This window comes from Stegodyphus dumicola, chromosome 5 (assembly GCF_044657685.1).
Source record: "Stegodyphus dumicola isolate Sdum_Otavi_A_Nest chromosome 5, ASM4465768v1".
NCBI classification, from domain to species: Eukaryota; Metazoa; Arthropoda; class Arachnida; order Araneae; family Eresidae; genus Stegodyphus; species Stegodyphus dumicola.
This window is the reverse complement of record NC_140772.1, coordinates 201,516,314-201,537,827: the sequence shown is the minus strand read 5'-3', so window position 1 is coordinate 201,537,827 and position 21,514 is coordinate 201,516,314. Positions and strand designations below refer to the sequence as shown.

The following is a 21,514-nucleotide window of genomic DNA, read 5'->3' as shown; positions in this document are numbered from 1 at the left end:
CTTTAGCAAACAATCTGGAATAAAAACAATTTCATATCCGAATAATTTTGATAGAAAATTAAGCATATTCAAAGAAAGCAAATTCACATTCTCAATTTACAGATATTTAAATTAGCTTTTGCAAAGATTAAAACCCAGCAAATTTCAGCAAGGAATAAGGTTAAGACAGCGATCCTCAACTGATTTGCCATGGTATTAATGAGAGAAGATTTCTTTTTTGAATAAGTAGAATACTAAATTTAGTTTTAAAAAAGCAGTATAATGATACATAGTATTATTATCTTATTTCGGGCTAAAAATATTATGCTTACCCCCAAAAAGTGTATAAGAAAAACAGAGAGAAGATAAATTTTTGAGAACCACTGTCTTAAGATCAAGAAGTATTTGGGCGGTTTTTCTACTTACAATAGATGTCGACACATGGGGTCAAACCCTGCTGATGAGGAGGCACAATAGGTGAGAAGAATCAAAGGCTCCTCAGTGCTGGTAACAAGAGTAACCAAGTCACTGAGTAACTCATAAAAACAGATGTGCTACCTGATCGCTACTTATCCCTCTTCGGATGCTGCCTAAAAGAAGATTAAGTATTCAATTTACCTTTGTCGGAATAGAATTTATCACAGTATATGCCCCAATAAGTGAACTTATTTTAAAAATATCACAAATTGTAAGGATTGAGAATTAAAATTTTTAAAAAAGAACCACTATTAGCTTTTTCAAAAGTGCTACTAAAATTACTTAAGTGCTTTCTAACATTAAGTACATAAAAAAATATGAGATCTTAAGGTGAATAATACTTTATGAACACTAATTCCAATTTGTTTTTCAACAGAAGTTAAGTAGCTTTGATAGAAGCAGAGATTCCACTGACTGTCAAAATTACTGTATTTTTTTAACCTGTTTATTTGTGGAATATTATTTATCATCTATTTATTTGTAGAAAAGAACAAATTTTCAGCCATAATAGAAGAAAAAAGAGAGCTAATTTGAATTTTACAATTCAACAAAATTTAACCATACATTGAGAATGGTTTTATAGAAAAACATCATGCCTTTATATAAATCTGATATGTTCTCTCTTCTCCAAAAAGAAAACATGTCCTGCACTATTTTACTAGAAACATGTCACTTAAAAGGGTAAAAGTGAAATCAAAAATTTTAAGTCTATATATATAATAGTAATACTAACTATTAGAACAAAATAAAAAGAGTAAACTTATAAGACTTGGAATTAAAATCAATAATTGCTGCACTGATAGATTTTAATGAATGTGGAACACTTCAAAGAAATTTAATTCACCAACTGAAGAAATTTTTGATAATTTTACTGAAACTAAAAGAACTGTTAAAGGACTAACATTAGTTAGTACTGATAAACTTCTCTTCTGAAATAAGATACACATTCTTTATATTTCAATACTACAGTTCATCAAAAATGTTTTGCCTTATCAAATTTCATCACTCACTGAAACATGACTCTTTTCCAAATCTTTAATTTTCTACCCTTCTGTTCTTCACAATCCTAATTTTTCTCAGTAGCTCAATTATTTAAAAACTGTTACTACTGGTAAAGATTTTTCTCTAATTGATAATGTTTAATAACCTTATCTCACCATCATAAATGCATTTTCAAATTAAAAACATCCACAGTATCTTGTTGCCATTGCATCTCCTCTCTGCTAAGTATAAAATTATCCAGGTAACTTGCCACAATGGTTTATCATACACGGAAAAATATAACAGATTTTAAAATTTTTGCATTCAAGGATATAAATCTTGGGTAAAAGAAGTTGGAATTAACCAAATAAATGTTGGATCTCAGTCATTCTTTTCTTGTTTACTGAAGCTTCTAAAAAGTGTCTTCAGTTGGTAGATAATTTCTTTAAGAAGCCTTCTATGTGCATCAAAATTTATCAGCTTTCATTCATGACTTTAACTGTGAAATAACAAACAAATTTTGGACCTCAGCTATTACTTTTCTCTTTCATGAAAACTATCTACAAAGTGTCTTCAGTTGGTACAGAATTTCCTTGTAAGACTATAACACTCCTATATAATTCAAAATTTATCAGCTTTAGTTAATGAATTTAATTACAGTCTTAATATAATTAATTAATTAATATTATAATATTGATTAATTAATTATATTAAGGTAATATTTAAATATATAAAACTTCTTAATATAATGAATTAATATTGATTAATTTAAATTATTTTGTTTTATTCTAAAAATACGATTATATTTGTTACTTTCCTTTCTTATTCATTAACTTTTGATTTCACAAATATCATGAGTTTTGCTACTTAACTGACAAATTATCAGGAAAATGGAACAGAATGTTTTTGTTCCTTGAAGAAGAGGAATCCAGTCAGATTTCTCATAAAATGTGCAGTGATTATCTGTAAATCTATTAATGGCTATTTGAGTTTTGCAAAATTTTAAAGATCATTTATAAGTTACATGAATATGAAATCTTTAATTTTTAGCAATAATTACACTATTTTATACGAAGTTAGCCTCAGTCAATCATTAAAAATTAACTATTTCATAATAAATTAAATAATGTTATATGCTGATGTTTGTAATATTCTGATGTGACAAATAAATATAACTCCTGAAATGAAGATTATAGTTTGCTTCCAATATTCTCTTCATTTTCATAGTTCATATACTTATGATATATAACTGTAGAAATCACCCATTCTCAGCAATGGTCTAATTAAAAATTGGTTTAGATCACTAGAAACCACAGAAACTAACCACACACAGCAAAATATTGAAATGGGCAGAATTTTATTAAGGAATGCAAACTTGAATTTTATTAATCCTGCAATGGAGGAGCTGGCATACAGAGTACGCCAATGCCATCTTTTCGGCTGTAATTTTTAGACAACTCCTTCCTGAGCTTCCTCCCTTCCTCTACCCTCCTAGAAACATTCCATGAGTGAATTGCATCTGGTATTTCTGATCTGTCTGGTTTTTGCCTTCCTTCCGAAAGCAATTATTGTAAACATGTCACATAGGCAAACGCAGTACGCCACTCCTCCAAGTATGTACAGAAAGAAGATTGTACCTCCTGAAGATTATTTGAGCATTTTAGAAGAAGTCTCGGTTGATGAAGACTCCGACAATTTGGATAACGCATCTGATGTCAATGAATCGAAAGTCATTGAACATTCTGATCATGAAAGTGAAGCAGAAATTGAGGGAAATATTTCTAAACATCCTCCTTTTCCTTTCTCAAATGATGTTTTCCCAACAAATGACGATTTTAGTGATGTTGAAAATGACATGAGTAGTCTAAAATATGAGGACTTTTTGTAAAAACAATTTACAAAAAGAAAAAAGTTGGAGGAAAGTTTCTGAAAGAAGAAAAGGAAACTTATAAGTGGAATATTCCCGTGAAGAGCAAATTCGCCAGAATGCCTCAAAAAAATTTGATGAAAAAAATATGCCCAAGTGCCAAAACTTGTGACGATATAAATGATGAGCTTTCTGTTTTCCAGAAAATCATAAATACAAATATGATTGATGCTATCATACATTATACAAATATTTATCTCAAATGTAACAGGACTGCAGATGATCTCCAAAACATCTCAAAGAGAAGCATGTATGATACTAATAGAGCAGAAATGTTGGCCTTTTTAAGAATTTTATTCTTATTAGGGTGCAAAAAAATGTCAAAACTCAATTTGGAGGAAGCATGGGCAAAAGATGGTACTGGAATTGAAATTTTGCAAGGGGTCATGGGTCTCAAGCGTTTCAGAAACCTGTGTGCTGCTATTAGATTCGACAATAAAGGCACAAGGTATGTGCGAAGAAAAACTGATAAGCTTGCTGCACTAAGAGAATTTTTTTAATCTTTCAATCGGAACTTTCAAAACTTTTATACACCAGGTGACGAACTTACAATCGATGAGAAGTTGGAATCCTTTCGAGGGAGATGCGCCTTTATTCAATTCATCCCCAACAAGCCCGCAAAGTACGGTCTGAAAATTTTTGCAGTTGTTGACTCACGAACGTTTTATACATTGAAGCTTGAAATTTATTGCGACACTAAACCCACAGGATCTTACAAGGCTTCTAATTCAAGTACTGACATTGTCAAAAGGTTAATTGGTGCTTACAAAGGTTTCAACCATAACCTGACGACCGATAATTGGTATATAAGCTACCCGCTAGCTCAATATTCTTCTTAACGAAGGTATAACACTTGTGGGCACACTGAAAAAAAATAAAAAGGAAATTCCAAATGAATTCCAGCCATCAAAAACAAGAAAAGTCGGCAGCTCCTTGTTTGGTTTTTAAAAGGATATGACAATTGTTTCATATGCAACAAAAAAAATGAGAGTGTAATACTGCTCAGTACTTTACACGATGATGACAAAATTGACCAGGAAACGAATAAATCTCACATAATCCTGGATTATAACAAATGCAAAGGCGGAGTTGACACCGTAGACCAACTTTCACTATCGCCCGAAAAACCAAAGAGGTAGACAATGGCAATATTTTTTGCACTGCTAAACGTAGCGGGCATAAATTCGCAAGTGCTCTTGAACTTCACCAAACCTGATGCAACCATCAAGTTTAGAAGATAATTTTTGAAAAATCTAGCTACATCTTTGATGAAACCACATCTTCAGAATCGTCTGAAAATGCTGTTTCTCCTGTTGCATTCCAAAGCTATTATTAGAAGGCTGGTAACAACAGAAGCGGACAAGATGGCCAAAAGGGACGATGAACCACCTGCAAAAAAGATCAAACGACGCTGCACTGAGTACGGTAGAATGAAGACAATGGCAATATTTTTTGCACTGCTAAACGTAGTGGGCATAAATTCGCAAGTGCTCTTGAACTTCGCCAAACCTGATCCAACCATTAAGTTTAGAAGATATTTTTTTGAAAAATCTAGCTACATCTTTGATGAAACAACATCTTCAGAATCGTCTGAAAATGCCGTTTCTCCTGTCGCATTCAAAGCTATTATTAGAAGGCTGGTAACAACAGAAGCGGACAAGATGGCCGAAAAAGACGAGGAACCACCTGCAAAAAAGATCAAAGGATGCTGCACTGAGTGTGGTAGAATGAAGAATAATTACATTACCATAAAATGTTCTGAGTGTTCTAAGTTTACCTGCAAAAATCATCTGGGCATGACAGTACAACTTTGCAAACCCTGCTGCAGTGAACAGGGACAATCTGAAGAGGATTAAAGTAGCAAAAGGTTTTTCATATGTGAAATTTATTACTTACCGAACTTTTCTTTTTGGAATATTTATAATTTGTAAATTTGATTTATTATCTTATAATTTTCATACAGAAAATAATACAGAATACTATAAAACTTTAAATTGCATTCAATTTTTTGAATTAATTACAAATTTGTAATTTCCATCTTTATTGCTATTTTTCTGTTATTCTTTTTCTTATATCATTTTTATTATGATGAATCACCTTATTAATGCCATGTATAAGATTAAATAGTTTCAAACATGAAGCAGAGGCTCGAAAAATGACCTGGCGTACTTCATATGCCGCCCCTCTAAAATTGTACCATATGCCAGCCCCTCCAGCTGAGGGTTAAGGAACCTTACTTACATCTTTATTAAATATCAGAAAACTGTGAATTCTTCTACAAATAGTTCTATTTCATTGAGCAACACAGTTAGGATCCATACTAATTTTACTTGTTTAGGCCACTAAAAGACCAATATTTATTAGGAAGGTCTATTCTGCATAAGATATTTGTACCTTTTTATAAATGACACAGAAACTTTGAATTTATTTTGAAGCACAAATAGTATTTTTTACAATTTCAGCAATCATGGATCTTTCAGTCATCTGAGTGTAACTAATTTTACAATAAGAATAATGATTACTTGGAATTAATTAATATCCATTCCATTATACTTTATGCCTTTCTCAACAATTACTATAAAAGTGAGTAATGCAAATGTTTAAAGATATATTCAACTATAAATGCACAAATAGTTCTTTATGTTTGCTTAAAAAAAAAAAAAAAAAAGCGGAAATGCTAGATTTGAGCAATGCAAATGTAACTAAGCCTTTTGCTTTATATTATTGCATACATTAAGAAGAAATTTCTTTGAAAATATTGATCCTAAACTACCAAAATGCAAATAGAAGTTAACATTTATTTGATCTAAATGAAGTTTATACTTATCAACAAAATTAATTTGGTGAAATGATATTAAAAAACTATGTTTGGTATACTGAGGAGGAAAAAAAAGCCTAATATTGAACAAAAAGGAAAGTATACAATATTTTTTGAAGGACAGGCTCATAACTGTTAATGCTTTCAGAGTGTCTGAAAAGCTGTGATTTAAATGAAAATACCTTTAATAAAGGAAGAATGCTGGATTTCTTAAACCCTTCACTAATTCTTACAGTTATCCAACTTTGGATTTTTAAATTATAATGGACTAATTAATAAAGAATCCATTCCTGATTTAAAAGGAGGGCAGAAATTGGCACAATTTCAGATATTTTCCTTGAGTTATACAAAATAATGATAAACATTATAAAATACTCTTTTTAAATCTATAGATACATATAGGGCATGCTAAAGTTTTTGGGAGAAGCCTGCATTTCTTGTACTTTCTTGAGAATTTATGTAGTAGTATTGTTATGTATTCATAAAGTAATATACAATGAACTGAAACAATATTACAGATTATAAACTCCGTTATTTAGTAAATTTAATTATTGCATAATTACATATATTTGGTAAGCCTATTTAATATTTAATTTAGGAAAGTTTTTTTTTAAACATTTTAACATACTTTGAAAACATAGTATTTTGCAAAATTGCTTCCTTCTTTGATTTTTTTTTTTTTTTTTTTTTTTATATATATATATATATATATATACTAAACTGAAATTCAGCTTATTAGACCTTGGACTAAAGTTCAACATAAATTCTACCCTTATTGTATTAATAATAATATGAAAATTACAATAAGAGATAATTAATAATAAGTTACTTTAAAAATGTGCAGTATAACTTGACCTTTGAGTATCATTATTAGTTATGTTTCGTGCTTAATAAATATCTAAAAATGTCATTTTTTAAAATTTAATTATTATACAGAGTATAACAGGAATAAACGAATTATTTCAGAAGCAAAATGTATCTGAACCTGACACTCGTAGATCTCATAGTAATGGTAGACAATGATCTAGTGCCCAGTACACCACATTTTATGAGACTGGTATTGAAAATTTTTATATCACATTTAGACAAAGGTTTTAGTCATCATGGTGACTATATGAGAAAATAAAGCCCCACCTCATGGAAAAGAGTGTATAATGTATTATGTCCAAGTAAATGTTCGAATAATAGCACTTATAATAAACTTACTTTTGAAATGCTTCTTTAATGTAGAAAGTTAATGTCTTTGATAAATGTATTAATTATGCAGTTTAGCATATAAGGAAAATAAACTTACCCTTTCTTAATTCCTTTGGAACTTGATTTCTTGGCACCAGACTGACTTCGACCTTTCTGCCCTCCCCAAGATGTCCGACCTCTATCCCTGGGCAAGGCCCCAAACCCTGTAGGAATAATTCTGGCTTGATGAGGAGTATTAACAGGAGTTGCTTCATCTGATGTGCTGGAATCTGTGTTTTGCACTGAAGCACCTGCTGAATAAATTAAAACAAATACTTGAACTTTTTTAAGCATAAAATGTATATATATTGGATCATAACATTTACATACTATATTGGAAAAATACAAATGAAGTAGTACGAAAACAACCCCCCCCCCCAAAAAAAAGTTTATTGAATCACAAAGCACTATTTTATTACATGACTTTTTGCCACCTCTCCAGCAGCTGCAAAATTCCTTTTTTAAAAAGAGTTATTAAGTTTATTTGTAAAGAAGTTTCCAAGGTGCCATTTGACAGTCTCCAAAGAAATGAACTCCCCATTCAAAAAATTCTGAAGTGACCTAAAGAGATGAAAATCTGAGAGGACAAGGTCTGGTTCTGGTGAATATGGGGGATGACACAGAACATCCCACCCATATTCAATATCTGATAATTCATGTAAATATCGACCAAATGCTGACATGCTGGAAGTCACTTTAATTATTAGTCAATTTTGTGCACTTTTCTCCAATTTCTGCTTTTAAACTCTCATTTGAGCATTCGAAATGTATTGCATAATTTTGTGGCACTGATTCATAATACATAATTCTTTTTTAGTCCCACGATATACAAAACATTACTTTTTTGGATGCAGCCCTGCTCTCTGTTACTAAAAGAGGTTCATTTCACTTACCTGTGATTTTTTTTAATATCCACTTCTCATCTCCAGTAATAAAAAAAAAGAGCTTCTTTATTTATTTTCAGGGAGGGGGAATAAAATGCTGAAACTCAAGCCAGCATATTCTGCTCTTTCAAAATAGGATACATTTAAAGAGCTTACATACCCAATCTTCTTCAAATGATAGTATCATCATTATCAGAATATTTAGTCTGTCTGATAGTTCTGGAACTGTATAACATTGATGTTCAGTTATAATTTCTTTTAATATGTCCTTTGTCATTTCTTTTAATATGTCCTTTTGAGGATGGTTGTCCACAGCTGGTATCATCTTTGAATATGAAATTAACTTCAATTAAACTTCTCAAATCGCAACAACTAACACTCTTTACAAAATATCTTTGAAATTTATCATCAGAAACAGCACTTTGCCCATATATAATACAAGCAGTCTTAGCTACTTTCATTTTTTGAAATAAAAGAACATAAAATGATGAAAATAATTTGGGATCCTCTATTCTAAACATAGAATTAAAAAAAAAAAAAATATGCCCCAACACAAGCTAGAATGAGGAAGTCCTTGCTTACAGAAGATGGTAGCTCAGAGCTGATATTATCATCAAGACTGAAATTAACTTTAATTAAACTTTCAAACCACAATGACTAACAAGTGAATTTCTCAAAATACCTTTGAATGTTGTCATCAGAAACAGCACTTTGTTCATGTACAGCACAAAGTTTACAAGCTGTCTTAGTAGCCTACTTTTTTTTTTTTTTTTTTTTTTAATAAAAGACCATAATATGACAAAAATGAACTCTAGGATTCTCCATTCTTAGCACTGTATTTGAAAAAAAAAAAAAAAAATATGCTACAACACATGCTAGAATTATGCAAGATGAGCAGAAAAGACTGTTAACACATCTACTTAAATCAAATCACTCCTTATCACCAGTAACATAATAAGTAGAAGAAAGCAAGTTTAATTTAAATGATCACAGAACTTTCCAGATGACTCTATTTATATATAAAAAAGAAAGATGACTCTATTTATGTATAAAAAAGATTATTCACAGATGTATAAATCTAATATGAATCAATGCAATGAAATGTTTGTGTATACTTTTCCAATAAATAATCATCACTACAAATTTTCTGGACAAATAATAAATATAAATTCAAAATAATAAATGAAAAAAAAAAGCTTGATATTTTTATGAAATTCCTATTTAGGATTTTTCCACAAAATCTGCATCAAATATTTTTCATCGTGAAATCTTGAAATGCTACAATTACAGAGAAAAGAATCAATTCAAATAGATATACTTCATATCTGATCCTCTAAAAATCAAATATTAGAAATTTTATTATTTTATATTAATTTAGTTAATATCTATTTTTATTTTTTGTACGGTGTCAATAATTTTTACTGAAGATAACTTAAATCAGATGATTAAAATCAGGAATTTTCTCAGTTAATTACAGGAAATGTATTAAAATCAAAACTCGAGAAAATCGGAAATGCTTTTAAAAAGAATTTAATTACTGAATACATAAAATAGAAGCTTTTTAAAGTACTAAAACTTTTTAAAATATTTAAAAAGAAACATTAACTTTCATGTCTGTTGAGGCTTAAGTATAAATCTGATGATAAGTGCATTAATTCAAAATACATGGTGTATAATCTAGGTAAAAATGTTGTAGAAAACAGCATTTTCTCAAAAAAATTTAAAAAGAAACATTAACTTTCATGTCTGTCGAGGCTTAAGTATAAATCTGATGATAAGTGCATTAATTCAAAATACATGGTGTATAATCTAGGTAAAAATGTTGTAGAAAACAGCCTCTTCTCAAAAAAATCTAAAGCAGATCAAAAAGTAATTACACTTTTGGCACTACAAAAGTATTACTTCACATAATGTAAAAAATTCTTATTTTACAAACTCAGATATTCTGTTCTAGATATTAGTTACCATCTAAAAGTGATTTAAGCGGTAAATTATCAAAATCGTATATCTGAAGTAAAGAAATGCAGTACTTTAGTTGATCAAACAGTATGTATGTATGATGCTAAACAAATGGTTTAATATTTGCATCAACAAACAATCTGTGTATATATTTGCACAATGGACAGAACTACATATTTAGTTTAAACTATTTATACATTAGCAACACATACAAGTGAAAATTTACTTATCCTTGCTATTTACCACATTAAAAAAATTGGGAACAAATTTAAACATAAAATTCATAGCTGTATAATAGGTACTGCAGAACATGATAAAAGATAAAAGAATTTTAAAAAAAATTCAGCTCATATCTCAAGGCTGCTGAGCACATACACATGATTTATTCTCCAAAGGTTTAAATATACCCAATATTACTGAGTATGTTATTCAAATCTTAAAATATTTGTGAAATCACCCACTTGTCAGACCCAAATTCAATAAATTGTTTTAAATATACAATTTGAAGTGCATTGAAACTCAGCATGCAACTCTCCTAAAAGCTTTATAAAGAAATGGACAGTTTTCCTGTAAAATTGTGGGGCAGATGCAACAGCAAAGAACATTCAGTCAAAAGTTCTTAATATGGTAGTCAAATGAAATGCTGTAGATGCTTATTTTGTATGAAGCTAATTTCAGTTACTTTGAATAAAATTTGGAAATATAATTGCAGCATTCTTGAAGAATTAAAGTTTGAAAAGCTATTGAAAACAGCTTAAAAAATCTTGATAAAACACGCATAAAATTATTTAAAACACAATATGAACAAAACACTATTCATGACATACTTAGCATATATTTTATCCCAAAAATGTTAGTAAAAAATAAATATGCAGAAACTCTTTTATTCCACATAACACTGAAATTTATAATTCATGCTCCCCTCTTTCTGCTGAATGCTTTAAAAAAATGAGACAGTCAAGTCACTTGGCAAGCTTGAGTAACAGAAATGAGTTTTTCAGAAGAGAAAGAGAACTGGATATGATTGAAATGTTAAGCACAGTCTTCATCAACAGGGATAGAATGTTTTCTGCTTTTGAAGAATGTAAAATGTCTTTTTACGCTCCCCCCCCAAAAAAAAAAGTTTAGAAATAAATTAGGGGTTTAAATAGCTCCCAAACTTTTTTTCTTTGTTTAAAGAAAGTTTTCTTTTGTTTTGAATGCAAATGGCAATAATGCAGACGTAATGCAAAGAGCTGCTTTAAAAAAAGTTATGTAGATTACAAATATAGTGAAACCTTAGTTCAAAGACTTAATTCATTACTGAAGATTGTTCATCAACTGAAACCATTTACTGTATAGGAATTGATGCAAAAGAGATTAATTCATTCCTGGACTACAGATGATTGCTAACTGAAAATTTACAAGAGTACATTGTGCACAAGTTCATAAGCCAAAACCAATGGAAATGATTGAAGCAAAGAGGATAGACACAACATTAAACATATAATATAGAAAAAAAGCTTAATTTGATTTTAATATGAGGAAAAATGGATGGCATATGCGAAAAATGATGAGGAAGAAGTTATTATCTGAAAACAAAATTTCCTTCTGTACGAATATCAGATCACTATCTTTAGGAGGCATATTCTTTTATTGTTTCTTTGTCTCTAAGTGCCACTCAATTCTGCTTGAGAATTGCTGACCCTTTGCTTCACTCAAAATTTGCCTGATGTGATTTGTTGTTGTTCTACATTTTAAAATGTTTTTAAAGTCTGATATGCCATTGACACTAAAAAGGTTTAAACTGAAGCTTGCTGTTGCTTTGTCAGGAATGTATCATCAGATGACAGCTTTGTCTCTTATCCCATTGCACACAAATGTCATGGATAGGATAATTATGATAATTTTTATTTTTTCCACTTCTGCAAATATTTCTTCCAAAACTGCTTTTTGTTGCTGCCCTGAAATTTTGTTGTTCTTTCTTGTTGAGCTTATTTTAAAGGTTCTTTTTGGACTTTTCCGTTTTGATTGTTAACTTCCCAATACATAATTTTGCCTACAGTGAGATAGATTAAAAAAAAAAAAAAAAAAAAAAAAGAGAGAGAGAGAGAGAGTTAAAAGTGCTCAGAGTTTCTGTCTGCAACCTAATATGGCCATAATTTCATGAAGGTTGAATTTAAGGTCTTTGCTGCCAGGCTTTGAAATGAGAAATTCAACATTAGAAAATATTAAAAAGATGTTTCCAGAAACCTTGAGTTTTAATTAAGTAAAATTCAAAGTTTAATAAACTTAATAAAATCACTTAAAATATTTTTGAAAATAATGTGTTGCTTACTTGCTTGTTCCTAATTTGAGATGCCATTCATCTCACAAGGCATGTTTTTAAAAAATAATTTATTCATGAACTAAATTGTTCATGAAGTGAGAGACATTTCTGACCCAAGGTTTCACTGTATAAGTGCCATTCCTGTGGTTATATTTATTCTGCATGCTTTATTTATACAGAAATAAAATTACAAAAGTGTTTTTCTGGGGAAGGGAGGGAGTAATATATAGGTATACATGAGTTTGTTACTAATGTCAAAAAGATGAAGATATTTCATAGTACAGGGTAAGTCAAAATGGATATAGCAGTTACAAATGGCTATAACTATTTAATGGAAAATAATTTATCCATAAGAGTAGCATAGAATGTAGACAAAACTACAAAATTTCTTTCTATGGGGGGGGGTATGTGAAAGACAGGATGTTTGTGCCTCCCATGCCCAAAACAACCGAAGAACTCAAAGTACGCATTTGTAATGTGCTTGCATCGGTGACTGAACAAATGCTTCAGAATATATGGCATGAAATGGACAACCACCTAGATGCTGTCTGTGTGACCAAGAGAAGTCACATAGAAGATCTACGACACATGTATACAAAATTTTGAAGTTCCCTCTACATTATGTGTTAATCTTAAAGATAAATGATAAATTTGTTTTCAATAAATAACTATAGCCGTATGTAATCGTTATATTCATTTTGACTTACCCAGTATTTCATGTTGCTAATTAATGAAATTATGTACTATTTATATTATCTCTAATTATTACTACAGTCAAAAGTCGTTAATCCGGACTCGTCGGGACTTCGGCGATTCCGGGTTATCGATTTTCCCGGATTATAGACCATCAGTTTAAATCTGGTAAAATGGCATAAAGAAATTATAAAATTAAAAATATGAAACCGTAATTTACAAAATAAAGAAAAATTATGATCTAAAGTGTATCAAAATTTACAAAAAAAAAGCTTAATATTTATTTGTTTACTTTATTAAACATTTCTTTCAATGTAAGTTGTTTAAGTTGCTTCGTTTTTTATGTGATAATACATTGTCTTTAATTCTATAAACATGCATAATTTCTTATTCAGTTACAAAGTTCCGCTGTTCAAGTCCTATAATTGCTCTGTCGAGAATACCGACTAATTTGTCAATCGAAATTTTTTCGTTTTCAATAACCTCTGTCACTTTCTTCGCTATCGGAAGCGAATTATAATGATGAGGCATTTGATTTAAATCATATCAAAGACGGAGTATATCGAAATGAAATACTACATTTAGTAAGCAATTATAAGCCAAATAAAATAAAAACATCTAACCTGAAGATAAGGGTAGTGCTGACAGATCAACTTCCAATTCATTGCACGCCCGCCACGGCGTTAAAGATAAACAAAGTTTAGATAAACAAACGTTAAAGTTTAGATAAACAAAAGGATATGCCTTTATCCATTTTTTACAGCAATTCCACTTTTTGTTTAATGGACTCCAAAACATACTTTCGCTTTGTAGATCCGTTACATATTAGTAAATATAAATCGGAAATTCTATTTGACATAATCGAAAGTTCAAGCTTACTTTTATAAAATTGCTCTAACAGTCTGCAAAAAATAATAAGCCGGATCCAATTCGAAGATTAAGGAACAACGCAATCATCAACATTAACTGAAATAGATAATTAGAGCTTATACCGTCCGTTATACATTAAACGCACATTCGTAAACGTATTTTGCGCACACACAAATTCGCAGCCGTGTGACGCATGCGCAGAAAGTTTGTAGCTTTGAGGTCCGGATTATAGATCATTCCAGATTATGGGTGTCCGAATTAACGACTTTTGACTGTATATTAATTTAAATGTAAAAATATTTATTATAATTCTCAGTGTCATCTAAGTAAAGGTTTAATTATTCTGAAAACCATCAATGTGTAGAAACCCTTTAATAAGATAATGTAAAAAAAAAAAAAAAAAGATATAATTTTTTTTTTTTAAATCTGATTTTCTCATATCATGGTTTTTGGTCATGAAACCATTTTCTAGTTAGCAGACTTTTAATTGTTCAGTGAACCTTAAGCGTGCCTATATTTTCTCCCTATCTCTATAACAAACAGAGAGTTTAAATTTGCACTTTAGATCAAACAGTTACTCTTTTATAGTAAATTATGCTTGAAACTTCTAACAATCAATTATCTTGATTCAACAGACTGTTTGGGTAAGAAGTTAAAAATAAATGGTTCTAAAACATAAGTTATGTCACATATTCTTCCTTCAGCATTATAGATTTTTCAATAATCCTTTAAATTTTACTAGTGGTACATTTGTTAAAGATTTTTGGGAGGAGAGTGGACTTTGGGGAGTTTATGTCATTGATATTACTCTTTAAAATGTTTCATAGTTTAACCCTTTTTTTATGACGCATTTAAATAATAATAAAAAAGCACAGTTAAGTGCATGATTTCTTTTCCAACTTTTCTAGAATCTTCATAAAATTCAGGTTCAAGGAAATACAGTGAAACCTTAGTTCAAGAATCTAATTTTTTCCTGAAGACTGAGCATCATCTGAAATATTCATAAACTGAAACTGTTTTCCCCATAGAAATTAATGTACTATGGATTAATTTGTTCCTGGACCAATAATCATACAATAGTATATAATGCATAAGTTCATAACACAAAATCAGCAGAAATCGTTTAACCCTTTGACACATGCGATATTATTTTTATAATTTTTTTAACTAAAAACTCTAGAAATTGAATATCATGATCCAAGAGACAAATAATATATGAATTTAAAAAAATCTACTCTTACCCATTGTTCTATGGGTGGTGGTCGCACTGTGAAACCACCATGCGTCTAGGACTTTGAAACTTACTGAGGTAGTAGGAAAAAAAACTTACCTTTTTCCGTGCACGTTTCCAATATATGACGAAATTTACAAATTTTAAAAAAAAAAAAAAAATGTATGCAAGAATTGCATTATATATAATTTTTTTACATTATTTTACATAGTAAATCGTCAGAAAAATTTAAAAATGAATATTTATGTAATTTTTCTATAGCAGTGAAAATGTAAGTACCTACATAATAAGGACATTTGGATAAATGGATTAAAAAATTCAGTAAAATTAGGATAAAAAAAACTCAGTGCTTTTTTCTTAATTTCAAAGAACAAATTTTTTTGGGACACTGTTCAAAGCATGTTTTGTCTTTTTGGTACATGCATAGACCCACATTGCATGTTTCGTACATGTATCTTGTTCCATGAGGTTTCTCCCTTGTGCTACAAAATGTACACTGCCTGGATCTAAATTTCACTGGTGCATGTCCAATGTTATTTAACTTCTTTTCATCTAGCACATGAAATTTGTGGTTTTTTATGTTAATGGTGGGGGGGGGGGCGCTTGGTCTTTTTGGCTTTCTAGGGATTGTTCGTTTTCCAGTCATACTTATTTTATTCTTCTTTCCTCCCCAAATATTCAGAAAATATTTTTAATTTAAATAAAACTTTTACTCGATTTCTATTTTTAATTATAGCAAAGTATATTTACATTAAATTTAAACCACAGGAAATTATTTATAAAATCCCAATACTAGCTTGGGGAGCAAGTGTGTTGAGGTCAGAGAAAAGTCTCTGGAAAAGAAAGACATTTTTACTGGACAGTGGCATGTATTGTTTGGTAATAAAATAAATCTGTGGTTTCAAAGCCCCTTATCTATATCCAAGTAAAAATAAACATTCCTATTTGAAAAGCAACTCTAGAGGACTGTGAGCATTGTGACACAATGCTTTAGTGGGGCAGTGGTCACGCCCTGAAACCACATAGCAAATGCCATACATATAGAGGTATTTTTTTATATATGCAGTTTAATTATTGCAATTATTTATTGTTTATGATAGAAATCATGATGTGCGATGAATAACTTTTGAAATTTAAAGTTGTTTATATTAATAAAAGGAAGTTATTTTGTCTCATTGAAAACGAATTTTAAAAGACATCCGATTTGAAGTATTAATACCTAAAACATGCACGATTCTGCAGTCATTTTATGTTATTTAGAGGTAAAAGATCAGTAATCAATTTATTTTCAGTAAAAAATTTCAGAAAAAAGAGGAGGAAAAAAATTCGAAAAATGGTGGTTTCAAGGCACGACCACCGCGCATCAAAGAGTTAATCTAAGGGAAGAGTAAACATAGTATTAAACAAACGAAAATTTAATTTAATTTTGCTTTACTATTATGAAGGAGAGTAGACAACTTAAGTGAAAATGAGAAAGACACTTTGAATGAGAATTCTCTTCCATAAAAACAATGTCTCTAGAGCATATTCTTTTTTATCTTTTCTTTGTTTCTTAGCATAAACTGACTTTGCTTGAAACTCACCTGGTTTCTGGTTTGCTCAAACTGTTTACTGTAGTTTCTTGCCAGTATATTAAAAATTTTTTAAAGTGAGACATGGCATTGTCATTGAAAATGCTCTAATTTAGCCTGCTGTTGCATTATCAGAGTGATAGCAATGCATAAAATTTAGCATCTTATCCCTATTTTGCATAAATTTCATGGATGAATGAAATTAGGTTCATTTTCTCTTTCTTCTTCTTCCTCTAAAGATATTTTTTCTTTTTGTTGCTGCTTCTGAGTGTATTTAAGTTGCTTCTTGTTCATATCTTTCTTATGTTTTCCTACTAATCCATCCATGTCTTCACTGTTAACTTCCAGGAAAGTGGTTTTTCCTAGAGACATAATAACATTGATAACGAAAGTCATATTCAGTTATAAAACCTTCAAAATCTTTCTTTGCACTGCCACAGTTTCCTTCAGGTTGAAATCATGGTTATGTAACTCACTCACATGAACCCTTTGAGGTTTGGTGCATAAAAAAAATTTTGGGGGAAAAAATAACACATAGATAATTAGCCCCTAATACTATGCTATTTCATGAAAAAAAAAGGTAAACCTTTAAGGTAGTTTGTGATACAGTGGGATACCACTTGTCCCACCGCTCATCTAGAGCAATAAAATGGCACCTTTGATTGAGTGTAAATTCTCCTAACATGCTTAAGTGCAAGTTTTAGGAGCCAAATAAAAATGCAAGATATAAAAAACGTTTTTGAATAATTATCTAGAAATATTAATCAGATTCATAAAATAAAAAATATTGTTTTAAAAAATGTTATATAATTTTTAAAAAATCGCTCACTGTACAATGTTTTACATTTTTTTTTTAATGATTTCATAATAGATTTGAAACAGAAAAGATTTTCGCTCCAGTACTTTATTTCCTACAGATTTGAAAAGGAGGATATTTAGAAGGCCGCCATGTTTATTTACATTTCAACTATTTTTCTATGGTGAATCACACTCACATATCCATTCAGTATTTAGTGACATTTCATATTACAGAGTTATATTTTCATTTCTTTTGGAAAAAATACTAAATCTTTTTCAAGTTTTAACATTACTGCAATTTATTAAAAAATATAAATCTGCATTATCTATATATGCAGTGGCGTAGTTAGGTGGGCAAGGGGGGACGTCTGTCCCTGGGCGCAGCATTTAGGGGGCGCCAAATGGATGTTATGAAATTTTTGTATAAATTATTTTCATTTTTAAATGCAATATAAAATTAATTTAAAAAATTCGCATACTTAGTCCATCGCCCCATCATAATAAGGATATCTTTTTCCTACTTTTTTTTTTTTTTTTTTTTTTTTGTCGTGTGATTAGCAAAGATTGAATAGAAAAGCTAGGTTTTCCACAGGGTTAGTGTTTTAAGTCCTGGGTTTTCGATTTAAAAGTAAGGTCAATCAAAGTCATCCTTCCCCACAAAGCAAACGGTGAGAAAATACTTCGAAGGTTATGTGATACTTTTAAGTCGTAAAGCTTTTGTCCTTTTACAGCTTTGAATAACCCTCCGTATCCGGTCCCATTTTCCCTGTAGCTATCAAGTTTAGCGTCGTGATTCTTTGGAAGTGGAGACACTAAAATAGCACAAGCCCTTTCATTTTAAACCAAATATTTAAAATCACAAAGATTAAGAGAATTAAGTATTCCAAAAAAGAAAAAAAAAGTAAGTTAGGATATTTAATTTTAACATTTATTAATTATTACACAAATATTGCACAAGAGAGGGGAAGAAGTTAAGTCAATTAAACGTATACAAAATATTAATTTATTTTACTTTATTTTATTATTATTATTATTTTATAATACAAAGAAAAAGCCAACTTCGATGCGTTAAGTACAATGAATTTTACGCTATTAGTATCTAGTAATTTAAATTCTCTGTTTAAAATTACTTAAGGGAGCAGATGTTAAATATACAGATGGTTTATATAGTTCATTAGTGGGTAGAATGTATAAGTCTGATCAACGGTGCTAGTTCGATATTGTTTATAATCTCGGCAAACGGGCTGTCTGCATAAATACTTTTATAATTTTCCCTTATATGAAATGCAAATACAAACCAATTTCACTTAGAAAGTCTTCCATAAAGCCATCCCTTTCCATAGATAGATAACCTCCACTTGCTTTGCCGTACTCAGTTCAATAATAGCAAGCATATATAAAATGCTTATAAAATGCTAATTATAGCGACATAAAGTTTGTATTTGTAAGCTTATATACATCATCAACAGCAAGCCAAAACTACATATTAACAAAATCAGTTTTATGCAGAAAATAAGAATTTCCCTTGTAAATGCAGAAGGGAATAATAACTTCCCCTCATAAATTTTTGGTATGGGCTTGATTTTGCAAAAATCGATGTTCTACACCAGGCATTCCCAAATCTTTTCTTAAATCGATCCCTGTTAAAGGTTTCTTCATCTACCCACTTACATTTTTCTTTATAATATGCAGTCTCCAACATAATAATAATAATAATTGAATATATGTGACTTAAAGATAATAATTAGAACTAAAAACAAAAACAAAAATTTTGAAAAAATGCACATATATGATTCAAAGATAATATTCAGACTAAGAACATACACAAAAGTTTTGAAAAAAATGGTTTACTAGATTCATGTTTTGTATAATTATTTTTATTAAGTTTACAAATATAAAAAGTTTTCAGGGAAAAAATATTACAGATTTTAATTGCCTAAAACTTCAATTTTTAACACTGCCCTTCATATATTGATGCAAATTTTTAAATATTTAGCATAAAATTGCTTATACCGTATTATTCCTTGTTTCCCGTAATAAGTTATTGACTTGACTAAAGCTTTCTTCAGTTAAGTAAGAAGAGGGGAAAATCAATGGTTTTGGGCTAGATAAAAGCTTTTATTTTGTGATACTTCTTTCGGATGACTTTTATTCCAAGACTTAAAGTTATTATAATTATACTCCAAAATTCAACTTATACGTATGTGTTTTGAATAAGTCTTGTCTTCCTGTGATATAGCCTTATATGAATAGCTAATTAAATATCACTTTTATCAATAAAGTTTCGTAATCAATGGGATCTTTATTGTGCCGATTAACTGCCCATGCAAATTCGGCTATCATTGTATTCCTTGATCATTCTTTACCTCCATTAAAATATTATCGACAACTAGGGGGTCAATACCGATCCCGCTGGAAACCTCTCTTCTACTCTATAAATATAATATGCTTATCAAAAACAATGCATTATACTTTTAATCATAATGAAACACAAAAAAATACAATATTAATATTAAAGGGTATCACTGATGTCCTTGGGTGGGAATGCGAACATTTTCTTTGTCTTTTCTGGATTCATCAAATAATAATAGTTTAGATTTAAGTTCTAAAATTTTAAAATGATAGTTATTTATTTTTCGATTCTAGACATATTTATTCTTAAATATTTTTTCCCAGTTATAGAGCTTCTTTTCTTTTTTCACAGAAAGTGAACATCTAAATGTAGCAAGAAACTCTTTTTCTATTTAAGAACAAAAACGTGTGAACGAATAGAAGGGACGTAATTGTGAGAATGACCATAGGAGGTGCAATCAGCCTGAGTGTCCTCTAAGAAATTCTACATTTTCTAAGTGAATTCTACTTGGTGCACTTCTGTTTTGAAATAGGTAAGCAATTTCCCCCTTTTTTTTTTGAAAGTTATGGATATTATATAATCTATAATAAGAAAAATAACTTTTTATGTCATAAAAATTCATGCAGTTATGTATTTAAATGTATTTACCTAAGCTGAAAATTTCTATTAATGGTAATTTGTTCAATTATTAATTATCTGATTAAGAATTGTCCTTTTTTTTCTTTTGAAATAATCGCAATTTTATTAAATATGCTATTCAAAGATGTTACTGACAGAGAGTTACTGATTCCTCGTTGTGCAGTCAGACAAAATCATTTGTCTTAACAAAATTATTCCTTTAATGTATGATATTAATAAGAGGATAGTTATTTTAATTCTTATGTAAAAATTTTTCTTCCAAGAATAGCTGATCACAAATGACTGATTTAATTAAGATTTGCTAAAATGCCTCAACTTTACTGATTTTATAGAGCTGTAGAGGGATAATATCTTATACTTATCTAGTATATGCCGAAACATTTTCATCGTTCCTATATACAATATCTAAAAACCGATCTCCCGGTTTCTATACTCATATTTGATGAAGTTTTATATTCGTTAAAAAAAATTAGAAGTTTGGCTTCCGTACGATAAAAATTGACGAGGATATTTTATTTCAAAACTTGAAATTTTTTATAACATTTTCAACTTGATTGAGGGATTGGTTAATTAAGTTAGAATAATTCAAGAAAATAAGTTTAAATAAACTATAGCAAATCTGTATAATTTAATAGGTTGTATAATGTTTGCTGCTATATATCCATGTATTAAAAACTATTTATCAAGACAAAATCTCCATTTTTAAATAATATAAATAAAACACTTAAATTGTACATTCAAATTAATAAATTCTTATAAATCGTTAAGTGAAAATTGCTAAGTGAAAAAT

The 21,514-nt window shown here is 29.7% G+C and overlaps 1 protein-coding gene across 7 annotated transcripts in view; it reads right to left on the bottom strand.

Moving 5' to 3' along the window:
- LOC118189810 (cell adhesion molecule Dscam1-like) overlaps positions 1-21,514 on the bottom strand; it is a 451,139-nt gene that overhangs the window by 24,945 nt on the left and 404,680 nt on the right. For 5 of the 7 annotated variants that reach the window (XM_085817549.1, XM_085817550.1, XM_085817548.1 and 2 more), the window contains one exon: positions 7,477-7,672. In XM_085817549.1, the coding sequence (XP_085673675.1) occupies positions 7,477-7,672 (196 nt within the window). Of the gene's footprint in view, positions 1-405; positions 570-7,476; positions 7,673-21,514 lie in introns of all 7 variants that reach the window. The other 2 variants (XR_015041386.1, XM_085817551.1) reach the window with 2 other exon arrangements.